General features: G+C 40.2%; 2 protein-coding genes across 3 annotated transcripts in view; both read left to right on the forward strand.

Annotated features, from left to right (window-relative positions):
* LOC138056433 (acylamino-acid-releasing enzyme-like) overlaps positions 1–14,238 on the forward strand; it is a 28,727-nt gene extending 14,489 nt beyond the window's left edge. Inside the window, exons 16-25 of the mRNA XM_068902222.1 lie at positions 932–989; positions 1,149–1,223; positions 5,092–5,256; positions 5,779–5,867; positions 6,696–6,809; positions 7,975–8,023; positions 9,387–9,417; positions 9,574–9,676; positions 10,614–10,720; positions 12,619–14,238. Coding sequence (XP_068758323.1) covers positions 932–989; positions 1,149–1,223; positions 5,092–5,256; positions 5,779–5,867; positions 6,696–6,809; positions 7,975–8,023; positions 9,387–9,417; positions 9,574–9,676; positions 10,614–10,720; positions 12,619–12,724 — 897 coding nt within the window. The 3' untranslated portion in view covers positions 12,725–14,238. The remainder of the gene's footprint in view (positions 1–931; positions 990–1,148; positions 1,224–5,091; positions 5,257–5,778; positions 5,868–6,695; positions 6,810–7,974; positions 8,024–9,386; positions 9,418–9,573; positions 9,677–10,613; positions 10,721–12,618) is intronic.
* Positions 14,239–16,833: 2,595 nt separating this feature from the next.
* LOC138056434 (N-fatty-acyl-amino acid synthase/hydrolase PM20D1.2-like) overlaps positions 16,834–21,028 on the forward strand; it is a 17,347-nt gene continuing 13,152 nt past the window's right edge. For both annotated transcript variants that reach the window (XR_011133444.1, XM_068902223.1), the window contains exons 1-3: positions 16,834–17,105; positions 18,565–18,797; positions 20,138–20,224. Coding sequence is in view for 1 of the 2 variants with exons in the window: in XM_068902223.1 (XP_068758324.1) it covers positions 16,850–17,105; positions 18,565–18,797; positions 20,138–20,224 (576 nt within the window). In the remaining variant the exon portion in view is untranslated. The remainder of the gene's footprint in view (positions 17,106–18,564; positions 18,798–20,137; positions 20,225–21,028) is intronic.

The raw sequence follows: 21,028 nt of genomic DNA on the forward strand, positions 1-21,028 counted from the left end.
TTGTGTTAACGCCACAAAGGGTGCGTTCGATTCACCGAAATCCTTCCGGAATAGGAATACATCGAATATAGAAGTTAGAAATCCTTCGTTTTTACAGAGATTGACATCAAAATTGTCAAACACCTGCTAAAATGCTATTTTAAACAAATCTTTATTATCCTTATTGCTTCACAACGCCAAACATACCGTTTTAAATCATCAATCCTATTCTTACTCGAGAATAGGGTCAATCGCACGCAGCCTATAAAGGACAAGCTGCAAGCTGTAGGCTGCTCAGTGCTTCTTACAAAAGCATGAAAACTCTTATTTCAACTTTTTTCTTTATAAGAGTTGCACTATTTCTGTCGATAAAAGCCAAAAGTGAGCTGTAATCCGGTAAACAACTTGCTTTGAGTTTTGGCAAGACGCAAGTTTAGTTTCAGCCTGTTCCGAACAGGCAAAGGCTTTGTCGTTTGCCGTGAACCAGATCTATTGGGGACCTTAAGATTGACGTTTTTCCTCGTTTTGCCGCAAACCGCAAACGTCTAAAAATCGCGCTTGAGGTTTGAGGTTCACGTTTCAACGGCAAGTACTGGTGTGGCGTTAAGTGAATAACGATTGAGTTTTTTTTTCGCTAGTTCTGAACCTGTTAAGACACGTTTTGACGTGAAATTTACTTTCCTTAAAGTGTTATCTCCATGAATGAGGGATTTGTTTTATCGAGTTGCGAGATTACAAGAATGACCAACCACATCCTTGTATGCGTCGTCATTAAAAAAAAAGATGGCAAATTGTTTGACGAACTGATGCACATGGTAAAGGTAACCTTCAGTGTTAAGGCCGGACTATTCACATACGACGAACTCCGAACTGGCCGACGTTTGCGGTTTGCTGTTTTAGAGGAAACCCTCAATCTTAAGGTGTCAATTGAATCTCTCTATTATCTCCTCAGATGATTGCAGTTTTACCCGATGACGTTCCAGATGGCGGATTATCGTGGACACCTGTTGGTACGCCGATGCTAAGCTTGCACCTGTCGATTGGCTCAATTGATTTCTTGTGTCTGATGTGATTGGCCAGAGTATTTTTTCGCTTTGAATTTATTTTGCCTCGTTAAAAACTTCTTAAGTTTAATATTTTAATAACCTTTTTTTCATGGGATCTTTTAGCACAAACCACCGACGACAGTCTTGAGAAAGAGATCGCGTGGGAAGTAATGTCATTTTCACAGGACGAAAGTTCAGGTCTGTCTTTCAGTTTAGCATGTTATCAAAGTTTATTTTAAAGGTTATTGCACTTGTTCAAGATTGATCACAAATTGCTGTTTTTTCGCTACCTGGCTTGCAGGCAATCGAACACGGGCATTTACCATTGCGTGCGTATTTAATGATCAGGATCTTAAGCAACGTCCTCTACGAACCAGTAGCTCAATTGGTTGAGCATCTGGCTGCCATGCGGTAGGACGCAGGTTCGAACCCTGTTCGGATCAAACTCTGGATCTCAAAATAATTGAGGTGAAAGTGCTGCCTTTGTAATTTCATCTGCAAATGGTTGACTTTCAAGTCTTTATCGGATAAGTACAAAAAACCGTAGTGGTAGCACCCCTCACCAATGTCGGTAATGTTCTTAAGTTCCCGATGGGACGTTAAAAAACCCACACACTATTCGAGAAGAGTAGGGGATGGGTGGGTACGGCAGGTCCACATCAGCTGAATAGCTGCCAAAACTTCAACCTGCTCAAACAAAGAAAGTGACAAAACAAAAACGCCATCATTGCGGCGATGGTTGCAAGGCTTTTTTGTTGTAAAATGGGTACCATTGGTATTGCATTGGAATAGGCCAGTTTCGTATTCTAACGGTTGAACTGGATCTAGCATGAAATGGAGGCTAATGCGGGCAAATTAATTTGCATTTGAAAAGATTTGCCCGCATTAGCCTCCATTTCATGCTAGATCCAGTCCAGCCGTGAGAATTCGAAAATGGTCTAAATTGGCATACACGTTCCTGAGCAAGCAAGGAAAGTAGAATTATCATCCTGTTCTCACGCCTCCACATGTGACCTCCAATTTGGCTGCTCCACTTCGTTCTTTTGAGAACAGGTTGCTTACGCAAAGACAACGACGACGGCTTCGAGAACGTCAACAGATAAATAATTACTTCCCGTTATTGTAATAATTTGGCGATTAAGCCATGTCGTTCGGCAAGGCGGAAAGTATGTATATAAGCATTCCCAGTATTAAAATTGTTATTAATGTTGTGGGTGTCTGGAGTTCTCCACATTAGGGAGCTTAAGCAACGACAACGGCGACGGCAACGAGAACGTCATCTCAAAATATAAATTTGCGTTGTTTTAATCGCTTCGTGACTATTTCAACGTTTTTAATATGACAAGGGTGTGGCATTTCCTCAAAGATGACACCAGTCGGAACGCCACTCCATTTTAGGAGAGAAAATGAAATTTCATCCTCAAATGCTGACGTTCTTCATAAAACCAAAAACTTGGCTATTTCACGTTGTTGTTTTGCTGACGACGGCAACGAAACGGACAAAAGTGAAAAACGCACGTGCAGGGCGTGCAAAGCTATTGTTTTTAACCACTAAATATGCAAATTCCTGACGTTCTCGTTGCCGTCGCCGTTGTCGTTGCTTAAGCTCCCTAATACCTCAAATATGACGTTTTCAAGCAATCTCCAGAGACACCAATAACGATAGAGAAATGTACGACTTCTGGTGGACAAACAAAAGAAGCTAATAAGAGATCTTTTGTTTTCGTCCACCAACGTGGCGACGATGACGTCACGTGAAAACCTCTTCACTTCGTTGTCAGGACGAGAACGGCAAAGAAATGTATTAAAATGTGAAACGCACGATCGGGGCGTGAAGAGCCATTGCTTTTTGTCTTGGGACCGATTGTGTAGCTTGTGAACAGCCGCCCGCTCTCCTGAAAACAATAGGGAGCTTTAGCAACGACAACGGCGACGTCAACGAGAACGTCACAAATTTGCATATTTAGTGGCCAAAGACAACAGCTTTGCGCGCTCTGCAGGTGCACGCTCTGCAGGTGCAGGTGTGTGCAGATCTTTGCCTATTTCTTTGCCGTCGTCAGCAAAACAATAACGTAAAATGACCAACTTTAAGGTTTTATGAAGGACGTTAGCATTTGAAGATAAATTTTTATTTTCTCCCCTAAATAAAGCACCGCTCATAACGTTTTTATTCCAGAGAGACTGCCATACCTTTCTCGCGTTCAAAAACTTGGAATAGTTGTGAAGTGATTACAATACACGTACTGAGAATTTATGTTTTGTGATGACTTTCTCGTTGCCGTTCCCGTCGTCGTTGCTAAAGCTTCCTAACGATAGAGGACAACGGCAGCGAGAACGTTATCTCGTAACATAAGTTCGCGTCACTGTGATCACTTCATGACCATTTCAACCTTGTTAATATGACAAGGGTGTCGTAGTTCCTCAAAAATGACACTGGTCGAACGGCGCTTCAAGTAATTTAGGCGAAAAAGTGAAAACTTTCCTTAAGTACTGACGTTCTTTATAAAACCTCAAATTTGGAGATAAAACGCAGCTCTTTACAACCTCTAATTTCATTGGATTCCTTTAGGACGCAGCTCTATTGTTTTTAGAATTAGTGTTCATTGTTTCTTTTGTATCTTTCTTTGTGTCCATTGTTTTCTGAACCAATCCCGAGAGCCGTTGAAATAGCTGCGTACTGACCCCAAATTTGCAGATGACGGCAAAGAAATGGACAAAAGTGGGAAACGCACGTGCAGGGCGTGCAAAGCTATTGTCTTTGCCCAGTAAATATGCAAATTTGTGACGTTCTCGTTTACGTCGCCGTTGTCGTTGCTTAAGTTCCCTGATGTTTGAGAAGAGCGGGCTGCTGTACACAAGCTACCGATTGTTTTGTGGCGTTCTCCTAACCGTCTTCTTCGTCCTTGCTTAAGCTCTCTATTAGGGAGCTTAAAGGAGCACTAGTATACTGTCATGCTAAATTTGCTGTTTTTAGGTCAAAACTGGGTAAAAACAGGAGCCCATCTGGAGCGTGCAACTTCCATACAGCGTCTCTGAAACGGCGTTTTCACAAGTAGGTTTACTTTTAGACTAGCCCTTCCCGCGAATTAGGTCAAAAAACGAAGGCAGTTCCGGTTCGGTGACCCTATGACGTCAACTTGATTTCTTGTAATTGGTCATCGGGCTCCTGTGGGAGTCTCATTTGCGGGAAATTCAATCTAAAAATAAATCGCTCTGTGAAAACGCCGTTACACAAACACAGTAGAGTTGTAGGTTCCGGGTCATGGGTTCCTGATAAAAATCTAAATTAGTACTCTATCTCACACGTACAACCCTGACAACCCACTGAGAAGATATCAAATGTATTTATGGCGCAAAGAGCTATTCGTATTTAAATTTTGGCGACTTTCTGAAGAGCTCCTCTCCCAACTTGACAAAACTGGCCAGTTTTTTTCATTGATGCAAAAACTTCTTTTAGTGTTTTGAAGTTTGACTAAAAAAGGGTGACACTGTCCCTTTAATCAAAGACGACTGCTATGGCAACGACAACACCGCAAACCAAGAATATGATTGGTTGAAAAAGGAAAAATACTCGAGCTAAACATGCGTATTGATTGAATTTAAAGGCTTATCCTCTGCATTGCCCCAGAATAGGGAGCCTTAGCAACGAAGACTGGAACGGCAACGAGAACGTCATCACAAAACATAAATTCTCATTATTGTAATCACTTCACGACTATTCCAAGTTTTTGAACGCGAGAAAGGTATGGCAGTCCCTCAGGAATAAAAACGTTATGAGCGGCGCTTTTTGTAGGGGAGAAAATGAAAATTTATCTTCAAATGCTGACGTCCTTCATAAAACCTTAAAGTTGGTCATTTCACGTTGTTGTTTTGCTGACGACGTCAAAGAAATAGACAAAAATTAAAAACGCACGTGCAGAGCGTGCAAAGCTATTGTCTTTGGCCACTAAATATGCAAATTTGTGACGTTCTCGTTGACGTCGCCGTTGTCGTTGCTAAAGCTCCCTAATATCATGACAAAGACCCTTTCATTGGATTAATTTTTCGCTTGACTTTAATCTTACAGATTTCCAAGATGAATATGAAGCTATATTTCTGAGGCCTGTGGTGACAGACGAGAAGAAACTACCGTTAATTGTCTTTCCTCACGGAGGACCACACGTAAACTTCAAATCAGAGTTCTTCCTACCCATCGTTTGCCTGTGCAAACTAGGATTCGCAGTGCTGTGTGGTAAAGAAGAAGCACATTCATCTAGGAAATCGCGCGATTTTAAGTACAATTCAGAAATAATGTGTGCTAGTGATGTTTTAAAAGTTCTCTATAAGGGTGGTCCGATTAAGAACTTTCAAAACGTTTCTATTTATTCCGAATTGCATGAAAATCGTGCGATAGGTCATAGTGCCATAGGTCTGAATTCACGCAACTTGCGACACATTTTTTTCGTTGCTAGACAGGTTGTTCGTGGGATGTAAAACGCGCAACATCGCTTTTCGACTAATTTCACGGAAATGTTGCAAGACAAGTTTGAAGTTTTTGTTGCTCGTATTACCGTAGCTTAAGAGCGAAGAAAACGTGCGAGAATCGAGTTTTCTTTCATTGGCCAGGAAAATGGCACAATAATTTTTTAAAAAGCGTAGAAATGCAGAATCGAAGTAAATGCTAAGGTACTTTGGATACCACGGAAGAACTCCATACTCCTATTTTCTCTTTAAAATTGCATCCGAATTGCTGATTCGTTTGCTGATTTTTCAGTTAACTTCAGGGGTTCTGTCGGTTTTGGTCAAGCCTCCGTAAATTCGCTTGCTGGGAAGGTTGGAACCCAAGATGTGGGGGACGTGCAGGTTCGATGTTTCATGTTTCTCTTTCTTTTTTTTTTTCATCTTAAACTACTTTTATGGAAGCTATCAAATGTCGAATTTCAGCTGAAACTGGAAAAATAGATCAAATCGGCTATCTCAATGTTGTACCCAATTCAAACCCTTTGGGAATGAAAAGTTTTGTTCCAGGTATCTCCATATCTTTTAAAGGGAACCTCGACCAAAACAACAAAATAAATTTAAACCACAGATCAATTAAAATTGTTCAAACTTTTTCCAATGAAAGCGTTTGTATCCGAAAAAAAATTAATTTCAAACCACTTGTTTTGGTTTTCAAATTTCCCCGGGCGCCGCCATCTTGAATAATTGTGACGTGTTGCGGTTCCCCTATTGTTCCAGAACAATCGCTCTTTGTGTCAGAACAATAGAGCAACCACGGCACGTCACAATTTTTCAAGATGGCGGCGCCCGTTAAACTTGAAAGCCAAAACAAGCGTTTTGAAATTCACTTTTTTCGGATTCAAACGCTTTCATTGGAAAAAGTTTGAAATTTTTAATTGCAAACATTATGTTCTGTGGCTTTAAGTTGTTCTGTTGTTTTAGTGGAGGCACTGTCAATTCAACATCGATTGCGACAACATGATTGTTGTCGCTTTTGAGGGTTTCAAGGTTTCATAACCGGTCCCTCGATTAACTATGATTTGGTCTGTTTAAACGGGCCTTAAACTGCACGTGACTAGCCTCTACTTTTTAAAGTCATTGTTTTTGCTGTCGAGTCTTTTTCGGTTTGCCAATCATCATATCTCACCATAGCTGCTGCGCGACCTCTTGTGCTTGTTTGTACGTTTGTAGTATGCAGCGAACAAGGTTCTGGAAAACTCCAGTGAGCTTGATAGTTCAAACGTCTTCGTTACTGGTGGCTCCCATGGGGGATTTTTGACTGCTCATCTCATTGGTCAATTTCCGGTAAGATTCACAACGTTTTTGCCTTGGTATGTTTCATGCATTGCAGCTGCTCTAATTTCTCGCCGTGCATGTTCGAAAGGAGCACTCGTACTTTTCTTTCAGATTATCCTCGAGTCATCGGTTAAAAAAATGAATTTCTTCATTCATTTTTCGGGGTTAATGTGAACTATCTCTAACTCTTACTGTTGTACGGCATCCGAATTAGTAATCAGACGTTTATCGATTTGTTTGGAGCACTCGGATTTTTCCGAGTATCCCCGAGTTAACATCGACAAAATAATCTCTATAGGAAGGCAGCGAATGGAGTGGCCGTTATCTAAATCGAAAACATACACTTGTTCCCGAAAAAAGCATATTAAATAAAACATTGCCATGCACCTAGTTTACGAAATAATTGTTGACTGTCGTTGCTTCAAACGCATGCAGTGAGTTTGTACATATGGACAGATCTGGTGGATAGAGTTCAATTCCTGGAGTATTATGACTGCTGTTTCTTCGTTTAGACATACGAACAAGGCAGGCGTGGCGTCATGTTAAAACAAGAGGGAGTTAAGAGAAAAATAATCGTGCTGCACGCTCTGCACGCATTTTTACTGGTTAAGAGAAGAAAAGTAAGATGCGTGCTGCACGTGCGGCACGCATTTTACTGAGCACATGTTTTCGCTGTACTCTGCGTAACAACGACGGGAAATTACCATATTTGAGGTTTTGACGACCTTTTGAGCATACAAATGTGGATCTTTCATTTTCTCTTTTTGCTCTAAAACCTCTCGTGCTAATTCATTTTTAAGATACTTCGCACTCATTGCACGACGTGAACGGGATAGAAAAATCGGGAAAGATTTACGACAGTGTAAAGTTATATTTTAAGGTGACGTTTTCGCGCGACTTTGCTGTCGTAGATCTTAATTAAAGTCCGTAAAGGATAGTTGAAGCAACGAAATCTCCTCTTTTAGATTACGATTATCGTGAAATTGCGATCTGCACCAAATTGGCGCTTATTCGTAATCCATGTAATTCATGATACTGTTTCTGTTTTATGGGAATAGAGCAAAGAAAATCAAATTCAATGTATTATTTTAACGCTTGAATCTATAAACTTGGTGTAATTTTGTAAAACTGAGTTGAGTCCTTTTTGTTTTGTTTTTTTCTTTTCAATTTTCAGGGTTTCTACAGAGCGGCTGCCATGAGGAATCCTGCTCTCAATATAGCAGGTTAGAGGGTCTCACGATCAATGAGGAGCTCATCACTTGGAACCAGCAAGTGGTACCTCCACATTTTTTTCTGAGGCCTGGTGGTCTTTGTCACCATGTGTCCTCCATATTTTTTTCTTGTTTAAATTATGCGTGTGACGTTAACAGACGTCCTGTGTTGATTGGCTACATGGCGTATTACTTGGCGGGAAAGCCGTTCTAGATGCTGACGGTCTAAGAAAGGGACAGCTTCAAAAAGACGGAAAATGTAGGCTTTGAGTCACGGTCTCGCCCGTGGTCGTGATATCTGACTTGAATCAAAATCCCCTTCCCACAAATATATTTGTTTGTGTGGATGGGCTGCAAATATCGCTGAATATCGGTGGAACGAAAATGACTTTTGACAGCGGAGACACTCACGGACTGAAAAATGGCGTCTCTCACACCACCATCTTGATCGGAACGAGTAGGGCCTGCCTGCGTATCTTTTTCCTTCATTATTTTCTTCTCGTCGTTATCGTCCAACAACAACAGCAATCGGAAAACAAATACAGGAGTTTTCAGAGTCGTCAGAAAAAACCTTAAAACCGATTGTTGTCAAGCATGACAGACGAACCAATCATGACACAAGTCAATTTCATGCAGCCGGCGATAAACGCGGGCAAACACGTACGAGCAAGTCACTGGTGCTTTTGCTTTTAATTGTGATTGGCTAAGAACGTTACGTGGCGCCAGATTCTTAAGACCAATCACAATTCGTCAAAATGTAGAATTTTATTAAATTAAAGCCATTTCCAACATTAGTTTTGGTTCTTAATGGGAAACGAGTCGTCAACGGCAAAATGCAGCAGCGCATCTGTAGGAGCATTCCTCTATATTGACTTCTTGATCGGGGGTTTTGACAGACCAAGTTATTTTTAGAAACGTCCTTCCCGCGAATGAGACTCCCTCGGGAGCCTGATGACCAATCACAAGAACCTAGGTCACCAAACCGGAACTGCCTTTGTTTTTTGTGGAAAGGTAGTCGAAAAATAGATCGTTCTTTAAAAGTGCTGTAAAGTGCTTAGTATGGGAGTTGTTCGCTCCTAGTCATGGGCTCGTGGTAAATGGTAATTAGACATTCTTGTGATCTTTGGCCTAACAAGAGGACTTAATGCTCTCGGAGTCTTCAGGTTTCTAAATAGGCAACAGTTTTGCGGGCATTCATTTTTTAAGGGAAGCGCTAGATTTATTTTAGGCGGATGTGACGTACCTTGCGCCTGAAGTGACGTAACTTGCGTTGCTTTTAACCCAATGAGTTTATCTCCCCTCATGTTTACTGTAAAATCTGTTAAGTCTATGGTACTGATCACTTTTTTATTTTTGTTTCTTGACTGATTTACAGTGATGACCGAAATATCGGACATACCAGATTGGTAAGATTTTTTTTTTTTTTGCAAAAGTCTTGACAAGTCTCTTTGTTTTCACGCTCGCTCACGACATCTCCTACATGTTTCGTTATTGGGTCGATTTTTGCCTAGAACTATACAGCCGCCTTTTCCATTTTTTGAAAATATTATTCTGATGTTTAGGTGTCATTGCGAGGGAGGATACGAGTTTACTCATGACAGTACGCCAACACCTTTAATGATGTCGGAAATGCTGGAAAAATCTCCGTTTGTTTACATTTCACAGGTAAATTACCACTCCAGGCCAGAAAGCTTGTTTAGGTTAGAAAATCGTAGCTGCTGAATTAGGTTTAGCGGCCACAATTTGCCAATCGGTTTCTTTATATAGACTTTGCTATACGAGGCATTTTTTTATGGTTCTTGTGTCGCAATTTCTTTGTGTCACAATTAATTTGCACGAACAATTGGCCTCTTTAACATACTCGACACAAAATCGCTTTGTTTCGCTTGTTGCCGCGCTCAATGCGAGAAGTTAAAATCGGTTGAACTTTACGTAACGCTGCAGTAAATTTGTGTGTTCGTTTTTTATGCCCTGTAACTTGTGTCACGATGTTCTCCTTTGACATCATGCGATCAAGAAGAACGAAAGCAATACGCTGCAAGGAACGTTTCCCAGCGTAACACATCTCGAGCAACCTCGTCGCGTAGCATGAGAAATTCTCTTGCAACCGTCGGTCACAAGAGTCATGGATGTGTTCCTCTGGGTTCAGGTAATACCGAAGCAGCGTCCGGTATGGCTCTGAAGACCGATGCGGGAATGACAGTTCTTTTTACAGCCTCTGCAGTTGTATTCACTATTTCTTTGTTGTTCTTGATTTGTCTTGCGCCGTGCCATTTTTCGTCCGATGCCACTGGAGTTTCTCTTCTCCCATCCTGACGCTTTTTTTCACTGAGGGGTTGTCGCTAGCGTGCCTGATCTTGTCATAGGTTTTACCATTGCTCACAGTCGAAGTCTATTGCTTTCGTGTCTTTCTTCCTCGTGAGATCTTATGTCGTAACAAAATCGCGAGGCAATTGGCAAGAAAAATGTCCAAATATAACATCGCCTTAAACCAAGGGAAAGATCGTTTTCTTGATTTTTGCTAGTGCGACGGTCTAGACTCTTCATTTAAAAAACCGCCAAGCTCAGTCTGTGCTTTCAACTTTCATCTGTCGGTCCGCAGGTCAAAACTCCCACTTTAATATTCTTGGGAGCTGATGATTTACGAGTTCCTCCAAGTCAAGGAAAGAATTTTTACAGAATCTTGAAAGCACAAGGAGTTGAAACTAGGTAAGAATGGTTTACTATGTAAATTGTCCTGCTGTTTTGTAGACCGTTTTGCTTTCTGGAGGGTCGCCAGTGTTGCAAACATGAAACTGCAATTTAAAAGCTTGGGAGCGCTTCCGAACAAGTCGAAATCCTAAAAGTGAGAAGTGGACTCGGAGTACGTAGTTTAATGATAAGGACTGGTGTCCCCACTGGGAATACAAAATTTAAATATGAAAAGAAAAACAAACTGGATTGTGGTAGTTGTAGTCAAATGACGCCGTCGTGAAAATTGCCTATTGCTGGTTTTCACTCACGTGATCAACAGCCATGTTTTTCAACGAAAACAAAAGGAAGCGTTTGCATAATAATAGAGTTAAATTCCCGGAGGATTTGGTCGGGGCACCAACATGGCCGCCTTTTCTTTGTTTTGGGCACCAACATGGCGGTCGTGACGTCATGTGAAAACCGAGAATTGCCATTCACTACTTGCAAAAATCCCATAATACACCTCTTTAACCCCCCAAAAATTTGCATAGGCATTGTTTTTGATTTCCCTCAGGACATCTTCATGTCCCAGGAGAACTTGCAAACAATGATTATGCAAAAATTTTTGGAGTAAAAGAGGTGTATTATGGGATTGTGCAAGTAGTGAATTGGGGTCACCTTCTACGGCGCGTTTCAAGACCGCAAGGAACCCTAAGACGAAACGCATGCCGCGAAACGCATACGACGAATGAAATGTGACGACAGGAGGTGATTTGGTTGCTAAAGCAGTCGTGAAAGAGCAAATAACTGATATTTGGCCAGCTTATCCTTGTCTATACAACGTAAAGTGTCCTGAATAAAACATCCAGAGTTGCTTGACAAAGCTTTCCAAGACGGAGAAACTTGGAAAAATAGGTTGATGGAACCGAAGACAAACATTTCATCCGTTAAATTTGGACTAGTGCATGTGCTTATTTGGTCTTCAGCAACCAGAAAACCAGTTGCCGCCATATTCATTCGTCGTTTCTCCAATACTACGCATGTGTCTTGGTGTGAGATGGTGAGGCGATAGCTTTTCACGCGCACACATTTAAAGGAAAATTTCACTCGTGCCAACGGGAACATTAGAACCCACAAATGACCAGCTCCCAACGTCAGTGGCTTCATAGCTCAGTTGGTTAGAGCGTCGTACCGGTATCGCGACGTCACGGGTTCAAACCCCGTTGAAGTCCTTAATTTTTCAGGCTTCTTTACGCAATTGCAAAAATTGCGTTCATAACTGCGAGGATCATAGCTTGATTTGATTATTCAACATGTTGAATATTCGGCGCCGATGGCACGCGATCTACGACGCGGTTGTCAACAAGAACGCCACGAAACAACAATATCATTGGTTAAAAGAGGAAAAATAATCGTGCTGCACGTGCAGCACGCATTTTAGCACATAAAAGTGCGGTTCTCTGCACAACAACGACGTGAAATCACCAATTTTGAGGTTTTGACGACAACGTGAGCGTTCAAATGTGAATATTTGGTTCTCTATTTGTGCTCTGAAACCGCTCGTACCAATTTATTTTTAGGACACTTCGCCCACATTGTAGGAAGCGAACGAGAAGGCCAAACCGTGAGAAACTTACGATAGTGCAACGTTGTATTTTGAGGTGACGTTTTCGTCGACGTCGGCGTCGTAGATCTTAAACTCCCTATTAGTGCTCAAAACGCGGCCACCGCACACCAGACTTGCTTACGTCAGCATTTGCTAGGCTGATAGCTCTAGTGTGCGGAAGAAGGGGGGGCGGGTAAGTGAATGCCCAGGGGGTCTTGTGTGGTTGGGGGATGTGGAGAGGAAGAGTACCATTCTAATTGACTGACTGTTTGCATGCACGGGAAAGCAAGTGAATATAATGCTAAGTGTGTTTGTTTGTTTTTTCTAGGTTGCTATGGTACCCTGGTAATAACCATCCCATCGCCAAAGTCGATGCTGAGAGTGATGTGTTTGTCAACATGGCTCGGTGGTTCTTTGAGCATTTACAAAAGTGAAACGGCGAAGTCTTTCAATTTTAGTCTAAATTAACACAATCCTTCATCTTTATAATACGTTTTTTGTTTTCAGTAATGCTATCTGATTGCAATTTTTTTTTAAACATTAAATTTGTTAACATGTGGCAAACGTATTTTTCTCCGGGAGATACTTTACTTTTAAAGTGCCCCTGTGATCAAAAACAACACTTCCTTTCTCTCTTCAAATTTTGAAAGTGTGTTTGCTTAACACCTGACTGACAAAAATTTTAAGCTTTGATATTTGTCCAAAGGCCGTTTACTTTGAGCTTAAGTTTTATATTTCACGGTCCGCCATTTCTCACGTCCAAAACTAGCATAAAATTTCGTTGTGTGAATGCAGCTTGTTATATATGCAAAACGCGAGGTTAAAAGTCTGAGAGCCCAAAACTCCCGTGCTGCGTATTAATTCTGCGGCGTACACACGCATTGCATTCTTAAACTAGTGAGTCTTTGACGTCATTTCCTCCTTGATCCAGCTCTCTCGTCATTTTAAAGTTAGTAATGGCGGCCCATTAAATGGGAAAATTCCAGTTAAAATAAACAGCTGTCTTTTTTAAATCAAGGCTTAAAACTTTGGTCGCTTAGTGGTTAGTTAACATACTTTTAAAATCGGACGTAAAGATAGCAGAGTAACAATAGCTCTCAAAAAAGAAACGACCGTTTTCAATTTACAATATATGTTTCGACATACTCATGTCATCTTTAGTTGCAAATGAGCTTTTTAACGGTTGTACACTTGAATTTATTTTAAGGTACGTTACAAAATTACGTGTCAGAACTTGCGTAAAATTTGTCTTTTATTTTATTGCTGTGTGCGCTATTTTTGTTTCCTGCGCATTTCATACTTCATATTCAAATTGTACGCAAGTTCTGACACGTAATTTTGTAACGTACCTAAATATAAATTCAAGTGTACAACCGTTAAAAAAGCTCACTTGCAACTGAAGATGACATGAGTATGTCGAAACATGTATCGTAAATTGAAACCTGTCGTTTCTTTTTTGAGACTTTTGAAATCCAAAGAAAAATAAGAATCGATAATTTGATCAAATGGGCACTTTACGCTACCGTGGGAGTTGTATGTCCCCAACCTAGTTCCCAGGGTCTCTCTTGTAATCGCCGGTTACAAGAGAGACCCTGAGAACGAGGTTGGTATGTCCCATGGGCGAGCAAGGCATGGGTCTTTTCGACATGTGACGGCCCAAACTGCTTTGCATTTCAGTTTTGGAACAATTTTTGCATTGCAAAGTAGTTTGTTTACCCGCTTGGTCGTGTATCAAACTCTGGCATTAAGTGGTTTTTTAGAGGGCCGAGGATTTTGCCAAACCCTTATTTTTTTCGATATCTTTTTCATTATTTCTCTGTTGTTTGCTGGACAAATTGGCTCAAATTAATAAAATTTGTTATGTAACATAAAATGCTAATTAACAACAAAAGTATAACAATGTAATTTATGATTACAGAAAGAAATAAAAAAATGGAAGAGCAAAATTGGTGATTTGGTGATGTAGATTGCGCCTATTGATTGCGGAGAGATTCTCTAATCTTTGGTTGTGAACTGTTTCGTAAACCTTGCCCCGCTTACAAGGGGTTATGACTGATTTTTATCCAAGCGTTTTATCATAGATCTCACTTAAGCCCGCCGCGCACGGTGAGGAAAGAGCTGAGCAAACTGCCTCGCAAGGCGGTTTTGCTCAGCTGTTTCCTTACGTGCGGCGAAACTTTTATGAGAAATTCACCTCGCGAGGCCGTGAGGATAAAATCAAACATGTTGGGTATCTTTGGCCTTGCGGGGCAAATTCATCAGTGAGTGCCGCCATCGTGAGGAATCGAGCTGAGTATCCAATAAAAATACATGGCATTCTCACGTGACTTCCGTGGCGTCAGAGTTTTTTCCCCTGAAGCCATGTTAAACCACTGAAGTCACGTGAAAACTGTTCTCCTGAAAGCAAGGGAACCTCGAGTGATATGTTACAAGTATTGCGTTATCTAATAGGCCTTTTGCAACTAACGATCACATGGTACCAAATCCGCCATGCTGGAGGGCAAGCTCATTATTATCCCCCCACTGGGACATTAAAACAAAGGCAAGTCAAGCTTGACTGGTCCAAGTTTCTTTGTTTTAATGTCCCAGTGGGGGAATAATAATGAGCTTGCCCTCCAGCATGGCGGATTTTGTACCATGTGATCGTTTGTTGCAAAAGGCCTATTGGTCAGTGGTTAGCAAGAATCAATGAAAGTTGATCCAAGGTTATATCCATCAGTGTTGCTAACTCATTAATTAAAAGATTTGCGTGTCCTTATCAAATAACGAAATCTTCAACAACTGAATACTTTGGGCAGTTTAGACTCTTATTTTCTGTAAGAACCTTTTTTAGAAGAACTCATATAGGCTGATATGAATCCAAATTTTAAGAACATACCCGGGCTGAGAGTCGGTTAAGAACGTCTATATTCATTTGCTTTTGTCAGGAGTTTAAATACAGTAAACACCCACAGAACCTAGATGTTTCCAAGTTAGGCTAAATAGGTTCTTATATGAATTGTACTTACAGTAGTTTTAGGCTATCTAGGTTCTTAAATTGGTTCTTATTTCCACAAAAGGTGTCTACTCTATGATACATATGGTATGACTGATTTCCTCTGATGAGGATGCTGATACCTTTATATTTCAATCATAACCATGAAAAAAAAAAGTGTTAAACAAGATCGGTGCAGCTTAAGATTTGTTCCAGACGCTTGAAATTTCAATGTCATTTTCTAAAATAAGAACCCGTTCAATTTTTTTAGGCTAAACTGGTTCCTATGTAAGGGGGGTCTAAAATGATTTTTTTTAACCAAAGAGGTTCTTCTATGTGGGTGTTTACTGTAAAGGTAAAGAAATACAAAGCTGTAGTCCAACAGGACGATTTACTCAAATACTTGGGGATTTTTAAAACATTAACAATGTGGTTTTCTTCAATGCATGATACAGTGAAGAACAACTCAGTTTGTAGTCGAACTTAGTATATCACACAACTTTAAGAACATGTTAAGAACGTTTTCAGGCAAAATTAGACGTTATTAGAAAGAAAAATCAGCACAAAGATGATCCAAGAAGGGGGAAACCTTAACACCACTAATCATTTGTGCATCCACTTTACCGTTGGCCCTTGCCGGCTCCCGCGCCGGCGACATGCGCAAACGCAATAGAACCTTCTGCTGTCTTAATCGTAACAATAGATATCATTTGTTGTTTATTTCTGTTTACTTTTAATTTATTTGCCTCATAGAAAAAAATAATTATCCTAAAAATAATAATCTTAATATGATAATAACTACTTAATAACCGAGAGTGAGGTCGATACAGCCTGAGGCCTTGCCGTATTGACCGAGCGATAGTGAGGTCAATACAGCTAGGCCGAGGTTTGAGATTTTGCTGTAACGACCGAACGGTTGAGGTTATTATTTTAAAATTGTTTATTATATGGCTAACAGAGCGGTTCTAATTTGCATAATCCATAATCGGCCCGTGGGCAATATGGGAGAATAGGGAGTATAAGATCTACGATGGCCACGTGGACGAAAACGTCACCTCAAAATATAACGTTGCAATATCGTAAGTTACTCGCAGTTCTCGTTCGCGTCCTACAATGCTGGCGAAGTATCCTAAAAATAAATTGGTACGAGCGGTTTCAGAGCAAAAATAGAAAATTATAGATTCGCATTTGTGCGCTCGCGTTGTCGTCAAAACCTCAAAATTGGTGATTTCACGTCGTTGTTGTGCAGAGAACCGCACTTTTATGCGCTAATATGCGTGCCGCGCGTTTTTTCCTCTTTTAACCAATGATATTGGTGTTTCGTGGAGTTCTTGTTGATTACCGCGTCGTAGATCTTAAAGTCGCTAATATTGCCCTAGCGCTTAGCTGCTCTTAACCAATCAGAGCGCGCGTTGTACCGGCCAGCCATAGAATTATAATAATATAATAATATTAGACTAATCTTAATTATTAATTATCTAACGTCTTTACAAAATTTTCGCACTTCACCGTCATGGTACCATTCACGTTGCGTGATGTCTGCGTGACTGTCACCTGACCTTTGAAGCCAACAAACAAACACAAGATGGCTGGCCGTTTCACGTATCTTTTAATTTCAATCCTTTTAACAATCGCTTTAATCATTGTCGCTCGGACGTTGATGTTTTCTAACCATCCAACAGCTTCTGTTCCCTGCCTTCCTAGCGATCTAGATTACATAACTGCCGATGAAGCCATACAGAGTAGATTTCAAAAGGCGATCACTTTCCAAACAGTTTCCTATGAGCCCGGCAACTACAATCGTACCGAGCTGTACAGATTTCGTCAGTATATTCTACAAGGTGAGAAACTTAAGTGATATTACACAGTTATATGTTGTATTATCCGAAGTGCCGTAGTTAGTTGGATGCTTTGATGTTTTATTTTGTCTTATAAGATAGTTTCTGCAAATTCTACAAATTCTTCCACTTGAAGGTGTACACTTAACAGTTCTAGCGCGAAAGCGAGCGTGATAGATCAGATTTGTTATATAACTACAAGCTCCCAAAGTCAGCTAGATTCTAGAACACCCCTTCCCTTATGTGTATACAAAAAGCATCTCTTCTTGAAGCAATTGTGCTGTAACAAGAAGCGGCAGGTACTTTCTGCAGGTTGCATCGGTTGCAGCTTGAAATTTCATTATAACTGGAAAACCGCTGGCACTAAAAAGAAAGGTAAAGCGATAGACTTGCCGTGACTGTTACATGAAAAGGTAACCTTGGGCCTAAAAACTTTTCTCTAGGCCTAATTTGGCCTATAAAAGGTTAGCTGTTCATGTAACAGTCACGGCAAGTCTATATCGCTTTACCTTAATTTCTTTTTAGTGCCAGCGGTTTTCCAGTTATAATGAAATTTCAACCTGCAACCTGCAAAAAATACCTGCTGTACAAGAAGACAAGAATGAACAAGTTCAGGTAAATCACTTAAGATCCCCAAAATGAAATACCAAGGCCAGAGGATTCCAACTGGCTAACAACAAGACATGCTTTGATGACTGCTTATATTTAGAAATTAAAGCTAACTTTTATTATGAGTGGGATCATGGGTGGGTGGGTTATCCCAAATTTTGCACGGCAGGTCTTTTCTATGGGTGATGGGTGACAGGTAACGGGTGACAAGTGATGGTAAACAACCAAGATCTTCCTCACAGAATGTATTAGGTCCCACCCTCAACAAATCCACCCATTATCAATCTTTTCCACATTTTGAAATCCTGCTAGAGGCACTAATAAAACAACACTTAAAGGGGCTAGGTCACGCAATTTTAGGCAATTTCAGCACTGATCGAATGGTCATAGAATTAACTAAAATATCAAAATAACTGTTCAAAACTATAGAAGAACTGCAGACTGCAAACATATACTAAATTGACTATTGGGGAAAGATACAAACAAAGATTAAAATGCCCGTGGGTGCACTTAATTTGCGAGATGTGGGAAAGAATATTAACCCTGGAACATGATGTATGGCAAAGAAATCTTCTTGCAAACACTCCTTTAAAATTCAATTTCTAGTTCTCTAAAACTCCTGGGATACTCCTGGAATTTTATGTGCAAAATCCAGCACGAACCCTGAAAAGAAATGGTTAAGAAACCCTTCAATTTCTCGGTGCAACTATGAAAACAAACAGCACGAAAGAGCTAAAACAACGAACTGAAGAAACTGATAGCTGAGAAAATGGGGAAATACTTGTCAGATTTTTCTTCAGAGACTACCCAGAAAAACTGAAAAAAATATTTTGTTTCTTTTGTCTCTTTACAGAATTTTCAGATGTAATCAGTCATCCCCTTGTAGAGCATAGAGTTATTGGAAACTATAGCTTGTTGTTGTATATTAGAGGGAGTGATCTCGCACTAAAGCCATACCTCATTGCAAGCCATTTTGATGTAGTACCAGCCTCAAATGAATCTTGGGAAGTACCACCTTTTGAAGGGCGTATTCAAGATGGGTACTTCTGGGGAAGGGGAACATTGGATGTAAAAAATGGAGTAATGGTTAGTGTTCGGAACAGTCTGTGCAGGAGAAGGTGTTGCTCAAATGACTGACCAGTGCACGTCTTTGATAGCCAGAGGTTGCAAGTTCAATTCTCAGTGACTTACACGTCAGTGTCAACTTTCCCCTGTTTGTGTAGAGCTGTAGCTTTATACGGGTTGTATACCCATAACATGGAGCACTGACAATGGGAGGGAGTAAATCAAAGGCCACACCACTGACTTCCATTGATACCAGCTTTGTAGCTGAAGAAATTACCGTCATGTTAAACAAAGTGACTTTACCATTACTTTACGTTAACCTTATTTTATGGACTGTGTGCATCACCACATGATATCCTTTTTTTTTTTAACCCATTGACTCCTTGGGGTTCCCCATTGATGAGTAAAATCGTCTGGCATTAGACAAAATCAGAAGGCACACTTGCATCCTTCCAATCAAAGGGCACACCATCGACTTCCATTGATACCAGCTTCATAGCTGAAGGAATTACCAATGTTAAACAAAGTGACTTTTATACCATTACTTTACGTTATCCTTATTTTATGGACTGTGTGCATCACCACATGATATCCTTTTTTTAACCCATTGACTCTTGGGGGTTCATATCCCCACTGATGAGCAAAATCGTCTGGCATTAGACAGAGTAAAATACTAAGTCTGGCCGGTTTAGGCTGGGTTAGGCATCAAGGGGTTAAGAGGTCATTTTACAAAAACATTGAAAAAATTAGGACCTTCTTACTTCTGCAATGATTTCTTTGAAGTCATGCATGTACTACTGTATCTTTAACCTACTGCTAGTTTTTTGTTGGTGTACAACTTACTGTCAGTATCAGGTTAGCAGACGGGATGGAAAGAAATGCATTTGTATGCAAAACATTTTTAACATGATAAAAGTTAAAAAGTTTTACAAATTCGGAGCTAAATTTAAAACTTATGAAATATTTCGTCCGTTTTTTTTTTCAACCGGACTTCATCAGTCAATGGAAACAAATGTTTTTGACTGTATTTTTAACATGCATTTTAGAAGCCAGTTTGAAGTTTCGAAGAAACGAATGTGCGTGTCAGGATAAAAACAAGGATATAATTGTCTTTTTTGTGATGATAAATAGCTGCAATAATTTGCACTAAAAATCTTGTTTTTATATTTGCTTTTACCTCGATGCGCACCAGATTTTTGGAACTCTGAACTCACTTATTATTTAATGAGATCCAACTCTAGATTCACGAATTTGAAAACGATGGGTGAGTCATTGAAACGTCATTCTAACCTATTAAGCTGATCTTCTTTCTTAATTATTGTGATCCATTGTGAAAACAAATCGTGGCTTTTTCTCCTTAGGGTTCATTAGAGGCACTTAAGTTTCTTCTCAAACAAGGTTACAAACCACAAAGGAGCTTTTACCTTGCATACGGACATGATGAAGAGGTAGGAGATGTGTGTCACACTGGTTGACTCATTGTATTAAATAGTTTTCAAAAAATAGTTTGTGGTACTGCAGGCCCATTTCAAATGTCGAACTTTACATGTGCCGAATCTAATGCAAATGCAGAGCGAAAACAATAGATTCGGCACATGTAGAGTTTGACGTTTGAAACGGGCCGTAGAAAACTATCTGCCTCTTTATGCTTATTGACACTTATTTTTCCCCTGTTCTTTAACTATAAATTTAAATACATGTATCTATAGTATTTGGTGAATAGTACTTAAAAAATAATTCCCTCGTGCATCCACATGTTTTAGCGGGCCTTTGATTTATACGCAAAAGTGTTTGGCCGAGCCAGTTGGGTCCTGGTAAATAATGACGTCAAAGAAGTAACTTCATAAGTCTTTGATGTAATTAGTTACCAGAACCCAACAGGCTCAGCCAAAATTTTTTGCATCTAAATCAAAGGCCCTCTAAAACACGTGGATATATATACAATGAGGGAACACTTTTTGAAGTACTACACTCCAGACACTATAGCTATTTAACCCATTGACTCCTGCGGGTTCCCCATTGACGAGTAAAAAAATCATCTGGCGTTAGAGTAAAATACTAAATATGGCTGGTTTAGGCCGGTTTAGGGGTGAATGGGTTAATGTTTTTCAGTGAGTGAAGGATTAACTCATTGACTCCTGGGGGTTCCTCATTGACGAGTAAAATCGTCTGGCGTTAGACAGAGTAAAATACTCAGTATGGCTGGTTTAGGGGTGAATGGGTTATTGGGACAATTAGCTTTTCAGTGAGTG

The sequence above is a fragment of the Montipora capricornis genome, chromosome 7 (assembly GCF_036669925.1).
Source record: "Montipora capricornis isolate CH-2021 chromosome 7, ASM3666992v2, whole genome shotgun sequence".
Taxonomy (NCBI): Eukaryota; Metazoa; Cnidaria; class Anthozoa; order Scleractinia; family Acroporidae; genus Montipora; species Montipora capricornis.